Source organism: Littorina saxatilis, linkage group LG3, assembly GCF_037325665.1.
Source record: "Littorina saxatilis isolate snail1 linkage group LG3, US_GU_Lsax_2.0, whole genome shotgun sequence".
Lineage (NCBI taxonomy): Eukaryota > Metazoa > Mollusca > Gastropoda > Littorinimorpha > Littorinidae > Littorina > Littorina saxatilis.
Genome location: NC_090247.1, coordinates 61,352,416 through 61,367,415, shown reverse-complemented (window position 1 = coordinate 61,367,415; position 15,000 = coordinate 61,352,416). Strand labels below are relative to the sequence as shown.

General features: G+C 43.3%; 1 protein-coding gene across 1 annotated transcript in view; it reads left to right on the top strand.

Moving 5' to 3' along the window:
* Positions 1-15,000, top strand: part of LOC138962856 (protein O-mannosyl-transferase TMTC2-like) — a 55,426-nt gene that overhangs the window by 30,233 nt on the left and 10,193 nt on the right. Inside the window, exons 3-4 of the mRNA XM_070334821.1 lie at positions 7,641-8,568; positions 14,388-14,502. Of these exons, the coding sequence (XP_070190922.1) occupies positions 7,641-8,568; positions 14,388-14,502 (1,043 nt within the window). The remainder of the gene's footprint in view (positions 1-7,640; positions 8,569-14,387; positions 14,503-15,000) is intronic.

Here is a 15,000-nt window from a genome sequence, read left to right as displayed (position 1 = left end):
GCAGGTCCGAGCACGTAAGCGGATAAAGACTTGTTTAATATAATTAGTTGAGAAAATGCCTGATATTTGTCTTTTTCACTCAGCAGAGCATCCGTATTTTGCATCAGTAATGGGTTCAAGCAGATACGTGACCTTCGTCTATAAGAATTAATTAAGGCTACTGTTAATAACAAAAAAATGATTTGTCTAACAGTGTTCAAGAGGCTGGGGGGGGGGGGGGGGGCATAAGTATTAGAGAAGCTAATTTCACGACATTTCCAAAACAAATTTATGAAAGTTATTTTACTACAAGCATCTAAGTTGTGTTTTTCTTGGCATTTAAGTTGTGTTTTTCTAAACATTTAAGTTGTGTTGGTAATTTTTTAAATTGTGTTTTTTTTGTTTTTTTGTTTTTGTTTTTTTATTCTCTCGCTTCGTAGCCATCAGCTCAGGAGCTAGTCATAAAGACAGTTTTGTTCTGTATCCAGACGGGCGCTGTGGCGAGGTGGTAAGACGTCGGCCTCTTATTCGGAAGGTCGAGGGTTTGAATCCCGGCCGCGGCCGCCTGGTGGGTTAAGTGTGGAGATTTTTCCGATCTCCCAGGTCAACTTATGTGCAGACCTGCTTGTGGCTTATCCCCCTTCGTGTGTACACGCAAGCACAAGACCAAGTGCGCACGGAAAAGATCCTGTAATCCATGTCAGAGTTCGGTGGGTTATAGAAACACGAAAATACCCAGCATGCTTCCTCCGAAAGCGGCGTATGGCTGCCTAAACCGGTCATACACGTAAAATTCCACTCGTGCAAAAACACGAGTGTACGTGGGAGTTTCAGCCCACGAACCATGAAGAAGAAGAAGTTCTGTATTCCGAACGTTGATGAACTTTTTTTCCGTGTCAGTTTGCCTTGCCCTTCCAACAGCCTTGCACTGGCTTATCCCGTGTGTGGGTGTGAAGACATCCCAAGCTGCTTTTCTGTATGTTTGTGTGTGTTGTGCTATGTCGGGCCTGCTGCGATATTCTCTATCTTTTTGATACACACCACCCTTCAAACAGGCATATCGATTCTGTCGTGTGTGAACGTGACGTAACATGCACAGTTTCGTCGGAATCTGTCAAAGTGGCATTGCGTTTGTCATCTGCTACCGGTTCGAGGTGAACAGCCGCTGTCCATGGCTTTTTCTAGAGGCTTATTTTCTTGGTTTCAGCCGTGTTTCAAGATGATTCACACATGTGTTTTCAGCCACTAAACTCAGCTTAAAGTATAGCAAAATATAAGCACAGAAAATGATTGCGCATTGCAGCGCAATGTCCACGTCAGCAATTACATAACGTAAGCATTTTCTGTGCTTATATTTTGCTATACTTTAAGCTGAGTTTCAGCCGTGTTTCATTATAATTCACACATGTGCTTTCAGACACTGAACTCAGCTTTTTTTTTTCTTTTTTCATTACTTTATTGTCCCATCGCTGGGAAATTCGGGTCGCTTCCTCCCAGTGGAAAGCTAGCAGCAACGGAGTCGCGCTACCCAGGTGTCTGCGTGTTTAGGTGTATTCAGCCACCTGCACTTATGGCAGAATGACCAAGGTATTTTACGTGCCATTGTGATGACACGGGGGTGGGACATGGCTTCCGTCTCTGGGTCTGCACATAAAGTTGACCCGTGTCCGTCCCGGCCCGAATTCGAACCTGCGACCTTCCGATCACAAGTCCAGTGCTCTACCAACTGAGCTACCGGGCCCCCTAGCTTAAAAGTATAGCAAAATAATAAGCACAGCAAATGTTTACGTTATGTAATTGCTGACGTGGACATTGCGCAACGTGACAGTGGAATATAGGTCATTTTAATTTGAATTGCAAAATATGATTAGGGGAAAATGGACAACAAAATTGAAAACTAGGCTGTTGGTGTGTGTGTAGGGGGGGGTGGTGGATGAGGGTAGGGTGTGTGTGTGTGTAGGGGGGGTGGTGGATGAGGGTAGGGTGTGTGGTTGTTTTTGTTTTAGTTTTTTGGGTTTTTTGTTGTTTTTTTTCGGGGGGGGGGGTTATTGGGCGTGAGCAATGGCATTTTTTCCCTTGGCAATAGGGCGATAACCTTAAGCGGTGTTTAATTCGCAAAGAAATATCTTATTTAAAAAAAAAAACATTTCAAGCCTATCGCCTTCACAGCCTAATCTGCCCCACTACTGTGAAGTCAAGCGCGTTTGATGAAGACACAAACCTCACCACCCACAACGTGGCCGGTCTTTAGCGAAAGGTTGAAATCAAAGTGTCTAGCTAGTTCTAGCCAAGGCTATTGCGTAACCACCCCAGACGACCTGTCCACCCGCTTACCTTGAGCCACCCTGATTTACAGGGATGTAAAGCTGGGAGAGGCTTTAAACCTGTACCCGCTACCCTAACTCCCACCCGAACAAGCCACAGACACATGACAGTTGGCTGCGAAGAAAAGAGATGGGGATCCTAGTTGTACAGTTGTTCATGCACACTACATCTGATCTGCTTAGATTTTGGTAGGTCTTAAATCGAAGTTTTACGAGACGACTTTACCACGTGAAACTTCGATTTAAAGACCTAACAAATTTGAGAAGATCAAGCGTGGTGTACACGAAAAAGAGTCCAACTAGGTGTGAACCAAGCGCTAGGTCGGATTGGTTGAAATTGAGATTTGTTTGAGAATCGAACCAATCGGATCCTGTGCTTCGGACTCAACCAGTTGTGCAGTTTCTCGCACACATTACCCCAGGTCTCACGAAACACGGAGTCTTAAATTAAAATCGGGGTACATTTGCAGACTTTACGAAGGGAAAATGACGGGAAATCAAAGTCCTACAACAAAGAGGGTCTCCAAACGGAATGTTTTGAAACAGAGGTTTGTTTGTTTGTTTGTTTGTTTGTTTGTTTGTTTGTTTGCTTAACGCCCAGCCGACCACGAAGGGCCATATCAGGGCGGTGCTGCTTTGACATACAACGTGCGCCACACACAAGACAGAAGTCGCTGCACAGGCTTCATGTCTCACCCAGTCACATTATTCTGACACCGGACCAACCAGTCCTAGCACTAACCCCATAATGCCAGACGCCAGGCGGAGCAGCCACTAGATTGCCAATTTTAAAGTCTTATGTATGACCCGGCCGGGGTTCGAACCCACGACCTCCCGATCACGGGGCGGACGCCTTACCACTAGGTAACAGAGGTTTCAAGGCAACACCTTTGTCTCTTTGTGTAGAGGGAAAGGTGTCATGCCCTCCCATATTTGTCACTAAGTTGATGTCGTGCGCCTGTGGAAACGAGGCATTAAATGTTGCAAACGACTGGCCGAGAAGTCGTGAGTGATGGGAAGTAGTAGAGAGATGTAAATGCAAGGAGTCGAGGCCCACACTAAAATTGAACCTTTCCGCTGAGATTCATCCTGGGTAGTCTTATAAGATATATTCTGTGCACTTAAAAGACATATTTGTGATTGTAACGTATTGTTTTGTCTATAACAAACGTTCCAACAAATTACCTTTCTTGGGTTTTTTTATTCTGAATTTTGGAACGTTGGCAGTCTCTTTGTTTTTGGAGATATATTCCACTAAACTTGTTACTGGGTAGTCTTATAAGGACTTCCACTAAACTTGTTACTGGGTAGTCTTATAAGGACTTTCACTAAATTTAATGTACTGGGTAAATGTGATAAGACATTCCGCTAAACTGGTTTTGGTACCATTGGTGTACTGAAAATATTGTGACGGATTTTCAGTTCAGTGACATCATGACGCTTTGATTGTGAAGTGGAATTTGCTTAAAGCATACACAGAAATAGTCTTTAGCTTTATGTTGTTTTTAATTACCTGGCTCTATGCGTTTCAAGAAACAGGGATCCCTTTTCTTCTTTTTTTCAGATTCGTGAATTTCAGAGAAATGCAAAAAGGAAAAACCGCCATTTGAGTCAGCTCGTACGACTTTGCATGAAAAATTCTTTCTTTCTTTCTTTCTTTTGGGTCCTCAAAATGACGGCAAATTGGCGGGGATGTAGCTCAGTCAGGGCGGGGATGTAGCTCAGTCAGGGCGGGGATGTAGCTCAGTCAGGGCGGGGATGTAGCTCAGTCGGTAGCGCGCTGGATTTGTATCCAGTTGGCCGCTGTCAGCGTGAGTTCGTCCCCACGTTCGGCGAGAGATTTATTTTTCAGAGTCAACTTTGTGTGCAGACTCTCCTCGGTGTCCGAACACCCCCCCCCCCCCCCCCCCCCCCCCGTGTGTACACGCAAGCACAAGACCAAGTGCGCACGAAAAAGATCCTGTAAACCATGTCAGAGTTCGGTGGGTTATAGAAACACGAAAATACCCAGCATGCTTCCTCCGAAAACGGCGTATGGCTGCCTAAATGGCGGGGTAAAAAACGGTCATACACGTAAAATCCCACTCGTTCAAAAAACACGAGTGTACATGGGAGTTTCAGCCCACGAACGCAGAAGAAGAAGAAGAAGAAGAAGACGGCAAATTGTTCGACTATTTGAAATAACTTTTGGTGTTTCGCTGACTGTCGACACTTGACAATGGACGGTCCCTGCGCTGTAATAAAACGGCTGACGAAGGCCTGTCCTTGGGAAGCTGATTACAAGACACTGTCACAGCGTCTGGTTTTTATGTGGTAATAACAAGGGCCAATAAATCTATGCAAATCTGTTGCTGATGTGATGATCTAATTACTGATTGGACGAGCTTTTGTGTTCGGCGTCGGGAATTTATGTCGTATCGCAAGGATTGCAATAAAAGACGGAATGGCATCGGGTTTATGGGCGTTTTGGGGGAAGAGAAGAAGCTGATTTAAAAGATAATAGAAAGTAACATTGGAAAAGCAGTAAACGGACGTTACATCCTAAATTGGTTTAAATAATGCATTACTTTTATTTTTTTTACTCAAGGCTGAGTTGATTCCTTTGGGAATTGTGGCGAGGGGCTGTCGGAGGGTTCTGGAATAACAAGATGCAAGAATGTGTTATGGCACTTTGCAAGGAAGACGTTGCAAGCATGGAGCATACAGCGTTTCAAGTTCTCCCTTTACGCAAAGCATTTTAGGGAAAATATTTGACTGAAGTGTAGAAAAAGACAGAAACAGCAGTCGTTCCAGTGAAATTTGTCGAACAAGGCTCTAAATTTGTCTAACAAAACATTCAGTATGTTTAACAAGGCCCTAAAATCTCCAACGCCTTTACAGCGCATATCCCCAGGTATTGCACCCAACAGGTTTACTAGTAATATTCCTGTGAAATCACCTGCTTCCATGCAAAGACATACGTCACACCGTTTGCGCTGATGGCATGTCATTCACACGGTCGTCCTCGGTAGCTCCCGAGATCCCCTTTCCCCGTCCCTTTCGCGTACCTGGGACGAGCGTGTATAACCGTCTAAATGGCGACCCAGACAAAACAATCTCACCCAGGTGGAACACTGTTTCACGCTAGGCTGGCGCTGAAAGATGGGCACAGCCAGTATAAATCATCCCAGCCTGCATAATGCGCTGAAAGAGTCTTCAAGAATGGCGTCCTTTAGAATTTGCGCATCATTGAAGTTCAATCCAATGTCGATGTATGTCGCGTCGGCGTGCCATTGTCTGCTTGTCTTCGGTGCGATATCATGCACACACAAGAAATGAACAATGGCTGGAGCAGGAAGCGTGGTGGTGAAAATTGCATTGTCGAAGGCGTGGGAGAGATCAGTTCTTTGAATAAAAGTTTGCCGGGGGAAATGTGGGTGTGTTCGTTGATACCTCGCGGTTGTCGATATATATGCATTTGGTGGGGGAAAGGGAGATGGGGAGGGTGACACTAACAGGTCTAACCTTCCTTCTCTATATGCGAGCGATTTTCGAAAGATCTTTTAACGGCTGCCACAATTGAAATTGGTTTTTTGAGTCACTTGAGAAAAAGTGACTCTATGTAATCGGTCAGTGTTAGTCTGTCCGGCCGGCCGTCCGGCCGGCCGTAGACACCACCTTAACGTTGGACTTTTCTCGGAAACTATCAAAGCGATCGGGCTCATATTTTGTTTAGTCGTGACCTCCAATGACCTCTACACTTTAACGATGGTTTCGTTGACCTTTGACCTTTTTCAAGGTCACAGGTCAGCGTCAAAGGAAAAATTAGACATTTTATATCTTTGACAAAGTTCATCGGATGTGATTGAAACTTTGTAGGATTATTCTTTACATCAAAGTATTTACATCTGTAGCCTTTTACGAACGTTATCAGAAAAACAAGGGAGATAACTAGCCTTTTCTGTTCGGCAACACACAACTTAACGTTGGGCTTTTCTCGGAAACTATAAAAGTGACCGGGCTCAAATTTTATGTGAACGTGACTCATTGTGTTGTGAATAGCAATTTCTTCCTGTCCATCTGATGCCTCATATAATATTCAGAACTGCGAAAGTGACTCGATCGAGCGTTTGCTCTTCTTGTTACACTTTGACAACGTGATGTCTTGGTCGTCATCGAAGTCGTTGTCGTTGTTGTTATTAATAATTGCTGTCTCAGTTGTTGATCGTCTACAGACCACCCCCCGCGGGTTAGGGGGAAGAATTTACCCGATGCTCCCCAGCATGTCGTAAGAGGCGACTAACGGATTCTGTTTCTCTTTTTACCCTTGTTAAGTGTTTCTTGTATAGAATATAGTCAATTTTTGTAAAGATTTTAGTCAAGCAGTATGTAAGAAATGTTAAGTCCTTTGTACTGGAAACTTGCATTCTCCCAGTAAAGTAATACATTGTACTACGTTGCAAGCCCCTGGAGCAATTTTTTGATTAGTGCTTTTGTGAACAAGAAACAATTGACAAGTGGCTCTATCCCATCTCCCCCCTTTCCCCGTCGCGATATAACCTTCGTGGTTGAAAATGACGTTAAACACCAAATAAAGAAAGTAAAGAAAGAAAGTCTACAGACCTTTTATATTAGTTCCAGATTCATTACAATGTGAAGATGTGACGCTCCAAACATTTAAAACAAAACAATAACATGTATCATAAAAACATCTTAAATGGATACCCCTGACACGTTACAAAAATCATGTCTCAAATTGCCCCAAAACCTAAATAATTCGGTTTTGAGTTTGGAAGTATGACACAACACACCGGCAATGCCTGGACCGGCACGGTTGGCCTAGTGGTAAGGCGTCCGCCCCGTGATCGGGAGGTCGTGGGTTCGAACCCCGGCCGGGTCATACCTAAGACTTTAAAATTGGTAATCTTGTGGCTGCTCCGCCTGGCGTCTGGCACTATGCGGTTAGTGCTAGGACTGGTTGGTCCGGTGTCAGAATAATGTGACTGGGTGAGACATGAAGCCTGTGCTGCGACTTCTGTCTTGTGTGTGGCGCACGTTATATGTCAAAGCAGCACCGCCCTGATATGGCCCTTTGTGGTCGGCTGGGCGTAAAGCAAACAAACAAACAAACAAACCGGCAATGCCTTAAAATTGGTGTTTCGGCGTGTTGGTGTAATGATACACAATGTCTAATATGATGTTCAATCGTTATATTTTCATGTTTTTGTGCAATATCGTTTTGTAATTGTGAGGCAGGCCTAAAGGAAAATGTATGTTTTGTAAAGACAGACAATAAAGTATTTGTACTTGTTCTTGTTCTTGGGTTGTTATTCATGGCCATTTGATGTTGTGTTACAGAGTTCCTACAGAAGACTCCTGGAAGGCTTCCTCTGCCTCGCCCTGTGCGGAGTGTCGCTGGTGGGCTTCCGTATCTACTTCATGGGCAACAAGCCACCCGAGTTCGCTCCTTCGGACAACCCGGCCTCAGACAGCGACAGTTGGTTGACCAGGGCCTTGACCTTCAACTTTCTGCCGGCCTTCAACGTGTGGCTGATGCTGTTTCCCTGCACGCTGAGTTTTGACTGGTCCATGTCCGCCATTCCCCTCGTGGAGAGCGCCGCTGACGTCAGAAACATGGCAACGCTGGCGCTGTACGGTTGCCTTGGTTACGTGGGCGTGCACGTGGTGAAGGGCGTCAACGCCCGGGCGTGTGTGCCCAAAGTGATGGGTAAACCTCACGCCAATGGAAACGGAGTAGCCGGTCATCATCATCATCATCCTCATTCCAGCCATATACATTTCAGTCGATCTCAGTCGTCGTCATCTCATCTTAACTCGTCGTCGTCCGCGTCGTCAAGCCCTTCGCACAAGAGGAGGATTTCCAACAGCTCTACAGACAGCGTGTCAGACTTTCCAATCTCATCATCATCGTCTTCATCAACAAAATCATCTTTCTTCTCGTCGTCGAGGTCGTTGAATGTGCTCATACTTTCGCTATCTATATTAATGTTCCCGTTCATCCCCGCGTCCAATTTATTCTTCTACGTGGGTTTCGTGATAGCGGAGCGGATTCTGTACATTCCCAGCATGGGCTTTTGCCTGCTCGTGGGCCAAGGGGCTTACCTGTTGAGTGTGAGATGGCGCTCTGAAGGGAAGAGAAAGGGCGTGCAGGCGGCTGTGTTGATACTCATCTTGCTCTTCTCGGCTCGAACGTGGCTGCGGAACCAAGACTGGCAGTCGGAAGAGAAGCTTTACCGGGCTGGCATCTCGGTCAACCCAGCGAAAGGTAACTATTTTGATTTGTCTGTTTTATGAGATATGACACCGATTGAACAAACAAAACGTCTTCTTGACCTTCTCATGTAAGTGAAACCCCCCGCGGGTTAGGGGGAAGGATTTACCCCTCCCTGGTCCCCCCGCGGGTTAGGGGGAAGGATTTACCCCTCCCTGGTCCCCCCGCGGGTTAGGGGGAAGAATTTACCCGATGCTCCCCAGCATGTCGTAAGAGGCGACTAACGGATTTTGTTTCTCCTTTTACCCTTGTTAAGTGTTTCTTGTATAGAATATAGTCAATGTTTGTACAGATTTTTAGTCAAGCAGTATGTAAGAAATGTTAAGTCCTTTGTACTGGAAACTTGCATTCTCCCAGTAAGGTAATATATTGTACTACGTTGCAAGCCCCTGGAGCAATTTTTTGATTAGTGCTTTTGTGAACAAGAAACAACTGACAAGTGGCTCTATCCCATCTCCCCCCCTTTCCCCGTCGCGATATAACCTTCGTGGTTGAAAACGACGTTAAACACCAAATAAAGAAAGAAAGATGTAAGTGAAATTTCTTACGTCAAAGACGAAGCTAATATCGACAAGACGCCATTAGTGCGAATAATGGCGTCACATAAAATTGCTATCAGTACCGTACCTCATTAAGTTTCGTGTTTATTTGTTTTTATTCTTATATTTTTGTTTGATTGTTTGTTTGTCAAAAGTATTGCATTGTTGTTGCGTTAGATACCTTCTGTTTGTATTCATTGAGAAATTATTATTCTCTTTATTCATCGTCTGATGTTTCACTTTCGTTGTGTCTGCTTTCGTACAATGTACGAAGATACACTATATGCTGTACCAACGCCTATTTTTGGTCCGGCTGTAGAAGCTTGGGATATATATGGTTAAATTATCGATCCAAAGGATGTTATTTTTGAGGATGGTTCCGAGAGTTAAAAGCCAGTTTACATGATGAATTCATTGTTGAATACTGGGTTAATAGTTGTACATGTGCCGAATGCGCACGTTAAAGGTCAAAGCAGCACCGCCCTGATATGGCTCTTCGTGGTCGGCTGGGCGTTAAGCAAACAAACAAACAAATACATGTGCCGAATGCAATTTGCGTGATTCATCCGAACAAAGATTTAAACGTGAGAGTTAGGATCTCAGTTTCAAAGACCATAATTATGTTCAGGTTTTCTGTCTGGAATGGTTTTTGATCTTTGTTTCTTCTTCTTCTTTTGTTCTACCTCTCGCAATGTCTCTATTTACACCCCCGGTATAGGGGTGTGTATAGGTTTCGCTCGATGTGTTTGTTTGTTTGTTTGTTTGTGTTCGCATATAGATCTCAAGAATGAACGGACCGATCGTCACCAAACTTGGTGAACAGGTTCTATACATTCCTGAGACGGTCCTTACAAAAATTGGGACCAGTCAAACACACGGTTAGGGAGTTATTGGTGGATTAAGATTCTACAAGGACTTATAGAGCGACATATTAATGGTCAAAGGGAAATAACCACACTTGTTAGCAGTGCCTGCTCAGTTGGTGGCAGTGAGAATGCTAAGGACGGGGGTGTTTTTCCTACCTCGGAGGAATTTCTTGTTATCTTTTGGTTTTTTTCTCTCTGACCTTTTCTCAGGTCACATTGCCCCCGAACAGATCGCAAAAACGTCATGGCAAAACATGAGAAACCTCCACAAATGATTGCAGCGCAGAATAAATTGGAATAACCACGCAGAATAAATTGGAGGACCAGTCCTACGCACAGCTCACGTTGCCCTTTTCACATTGTTTCCAATCAACATTTGAACTCGTCGCGATATTTCGGGATCTTACGCGAAAGTGCAGACAGAGAGCAAAGAAAAACTTTCACACCTTAGACCATTCTGTGGTGCACACATTAGACCATTCTGTAGTGAAACAATATGTTGAAGTCAGGCTCTCCAAAGTCTGAACGCCATCGCAAGCAAAGTCCTTTTTTTTTACTGTACAGTGGAACCTTCCGTTGAAGACCTCGAAAAATCAGAAAATCCGTTCTGAAAAGGGACGACGTCTTAAAATGGAGGAAAATGTACACACACACTATGAACAGAAAATCTTAAAAAGAGTAGGTTTAAGAACGGGAAATCTTGGGGGGAGGGGGGTCTTAATATGGGGTTCCGCTGTACTAGCAAAGGTTCACGGAGAACGGCTAAACAGGAATCGCCGCTGTTGGAGAAAAATTGTTGTCGACAAATAGCAAGGTGGACGCGCACATGGCCACCTGAGAGGGAGAAATTGAGAAGGGTGGGGAGAGGGTTAGGAATGGGGGTTCAGATCAATGGCCAGTTTTGATTACCTCGCTTGTGTGTAGATTGCAGCGCTGGACACTGAAGTCGATTTGTGACCGAGTTTTGACAAGTTTTGATAATGGGACAGAAAAATGTCAGAACTGAGCGGTTTGGGGGACGTTTTGGGGCATCCAAGGAAAGATTCCTAATCCTATGCAAGAAAAGACCATATTCGGTTGTGTCAGTTACAACACAGAACCATCAGTCATAACAAACAAAAGGAAATTCTTAGACAATCGCTAACTCCCACTTACACCCTTAAAGTAAAAGTGCAAACACACACTGGCACGTACAAGAACGAAGGCAATCAGAAAACCACAAGAAGCACACACAGACGCAGACAGATTGATTTTGCTTCACGTGCTTTGTGTTTCTTTCCTTCTTTTTACATTTAGTCAAGTTTTGACTAAATGTTTTAACATAGAGGGGGAATCGAGACGAGGGTCGTGGTGTATGTGTGTGTGTCTGTGTGTCTGTGCGTGCATGTGTGTCTGTGTGTCTGTGCGTGCATGTGTGTGTGTGTGTAGAGCGATTCAGACCAAACTACTGGACCGATCTTTATGAAATTTGACATGAGAGTTCCTGGGAATGATATCCCCGGATGTTTTTTTCATTTTTTCGATAAATACTTTTGATGACGTCATATCCGGCTTTTTGTAAAAGTTGAGGCGGCACTGTCACACCCTCATTTTTCAATCAAATTGATTGAAATTTTTGTAAAGCAATCTTCGACAAAGGCCAGACTTCGGTATTGTATTTCAGCTTGGTGGCTTAAAAATTAGTTAATGACTTTAAAGTGTCATTAAAAATCTGAAAATTGTAATAATTTTTGAGTCACTTGAGAAAAAGTGACTATGTAATCGGTCAGTGTTAGTCTGTCCGGCCGGCCGTCCGTCCGGCCGGCCGGCCGGCCGTCTGTCCGTAGACACCACCTTAACGTTGGACTTTTCTCGGAAACTATCAAAGCGATCGGGCTCATATTTTGTTTAGTCGTGACCTCCAATGACCTCTACACTTTAACGATGGTTTCGTTGACCTTTGACCTTTTTCAAGGTCACAGGTCAGCGTCAAAGGAAAAATTAGACATTTTATATCTTTTCTCGGAAACTATCAAAGCGATCGGGCTCATATTTTGTTTAGTCGTGACCTCCAATGACCTCTACACTTTAACGATGGTTTCGTTGACCTTTGACCTTTTTCAAGGTCACAGGTCAGCGTCAAAGGAAAAATTAGACATTTTATATCTTTGACAAAGTTCATCGGATGTGATTGAAACTTTGTAGGATTATTCTTTACATCAAAGTATTTACATCTGTAGCCTTTTACGAACGTTATCAGAAAAACAAGGGAGATAACTAGCCTTTTCTGTTCGGCAACACACAACTTAACGTTGGGCTTTTCTCGGAAACTATAAAAGTGACCGGGCTCAAATTTTATGTGAACGTGACTCATTGTGTTGTGAATAGCAATTTCTTCCTGTCCATCTGATGCCTCATATAATATTCAGAACTGCGAAAGTGACTCGATCGAGCGTTTGCTCTTCTTGTTTTTATATAAAACGATCCAAATTTACGTTCATCTTATTCTACATCATTTCCTGATTCCAAAAACATATAAATATGTTATATTTGGATTAAAAACAAGCTCTGAAAATTAAAAATATAAAAATTATGATCAATATTAAATTTCCGAAATCGATTTAAAAACAATTTCATCTTATTCCTTGTCGGTTCCCGATTCCAAAAACATATAGATATGATATGTTTGGATTAAAAACACGCTCAGAAAGTTAAAACGAAGAGAGGTACAGAAAAGCGTGCTATGCAGCACAGCGAAACCACTACCGCGCTGAACAGGCTCGTCAGTTTCACTCCGTTTTGCACAAGCGGCGGACTACGGTCATTGTGAAAAAATGCAGTGCGTTCAGTTTCATTCTGTGAGTTCCACAGCTTGACTAAATGTAGTAATTTCGCCTTACGCGACTTGTTTTAAGTTGTAGTTGTAGGGTGTACGTCGAGGTGTATGTCCGTCTGACTGTATGTCGCTTTGTCTGTACCAGTTTGTGTACGTAGCATATGTGAGCGTGCATGTGTGTGTGTTTTCGTGTCTGTATGCGTGTGCGTTATGTCCTTTTGTCGTTATCCCCAAGCAAGATTGATTAATAACTTTTTATCCTTTAGACTAGTCCAACAATGATTACTGTATGTTCAAAGAAAGTTAACTGCGGCAAATCAAATTAAAGACATAGTCTCTTTGATCTTAGCGGCTACTTTTATCACCGCAGAATACATGGACGTAAAGAAGAATTAGTACAGCTTGTCGTGACATTAACTTAATAATTATAGATCTGTCAACATTTTAAATCACTTTGATCTTTGATCTTTTGGAGATGTCCGCAATAATAATTAGTGTCTGGGTTTTCAAGCTGCATTTAGCTTTGCATTTTACATTATGTTTGCACAGGGTATAATTGATTATTGTAGATCCTGGCAGTTTTCGTACTTGATTTCGCTTTCATTGCGTTTTCTGTACTCGGTTTTTTTTTTTTTATTTTTTGTTTGACAAATGTAATAAAAAGTTATAGGGTCGGCCCCTAAAAATAGGGTAGGTCGGGTTACCGTAACCACACCTATTTTTTTTTTAGGCCTTGTATCTGTGTACATATTGTATGGGTTCAAAAATAAGGCAAATGTCAGCGAGCCCAACTGAAGTCCACTTCGACCTGTTTGGGACATTGGGTATGGTCAACGAATGTCCCTCAAAACTTACCCTTGGTCTTCGGTCCGGGGTGTCGTCCTCGCCCCTCCCCCCTCCTTCAAGATTTTTAACTTTTTAAAGGAGATCACGATTTTTAACTTTTTAAAGGAGATCACGATTTTTAACTTTTTAAAGGAGATCAAGATTTTTAACTTTTTAAAGGAGATCAAGATTTTTTAACAAGATTTGAAAAAACAAATGTGAAAAAACATGAGCTTTTAAGAACCTTCTGAATTTTCACTGTGATATGATAGGCGGCAAGGCCCAAACGAAACTAATTTTAAGCATGGCTACTGCCATGTAAACTGCGAAAGAAAACAAACTTGCATCGGTCCCGGATAGCAATACAGGCAGGAGGGGCGATAGAAAAACAACCAATAACCAGGCATTGGAAATGTCCCCCGAAAGGCAAATTTCCGCCGAAATTTGTTTTGGTTCCGCCGAAAAAGCATAATTGTCCGCCGAAAAAATAAATCGGGGATACCAAAATGGTTCTAAAAAGTTAATTTAATGGCAAACTTGGAGCTCAGATGCACCATTTAGGTTCTTTGGAGAACAAAATTCGGGGGGGGGGGGGTGTGGCATGCCCCCGGACCTCCCTAGTAAGACTTTGCTATTATTTTATACATGTCAGCCTTTTTTACTTTTTTCAATTCCCATGCCTGAATAACCAACCAAGCAATTGTTGCTAAGTAGCCCCACTGTACCTGGTAACTAACGGAGTGTGACCTCAGTGTGGTGACGTTGCAGCGTGGGGCAACCTGGCCAACGTGCTCAACGACAAGGGGGACGCTGCAGACGCGGAGGAGGCCTACAGGAACGCACTGAAATACAGGGGCAACATGGCCGACGTCCACTATAACTTGTGAGTATTTTTTTTTTCGTGTACCCCCATGGGGTTTCTAGAAATAAAATTTGACTTGACTTTACTTGAGTATTTGGAGCGTCTCTGTGCAGCCCTGAAAGTCCAACAAATGGTGTACTCGCCTTTGGCTTGTGATTCTGAAAATGTACTAGCCAGAGAGCAAACTTTACTAGCCAAACCAACCATTTGTTTCAGCAACTTTACTCGCATTTGGCGAGTAGATGAACATTTCTGCTCGCCAGTTACATGTTAAAATACTCGCCACTTTCAGGCCTGCTGTGTTAAAAATACAGGGTTGTTGTTTGGTTTGGGTTTTTTTTCTTGTTTTTTTTGCTTTCCTGAGCTTTTTGCTCCCAAAGACATTATAGTAAAAGTGTTGCGTGCCAAAGTGTGTGTTGTTTGTTTGTTTGTTTGTTTGTTATCCTCCCAAGTGGTTAGCGTGGCGCCGTTTTTAATCATATAGAATGTAATAATGATGATTGTAATCATTAAAACAAA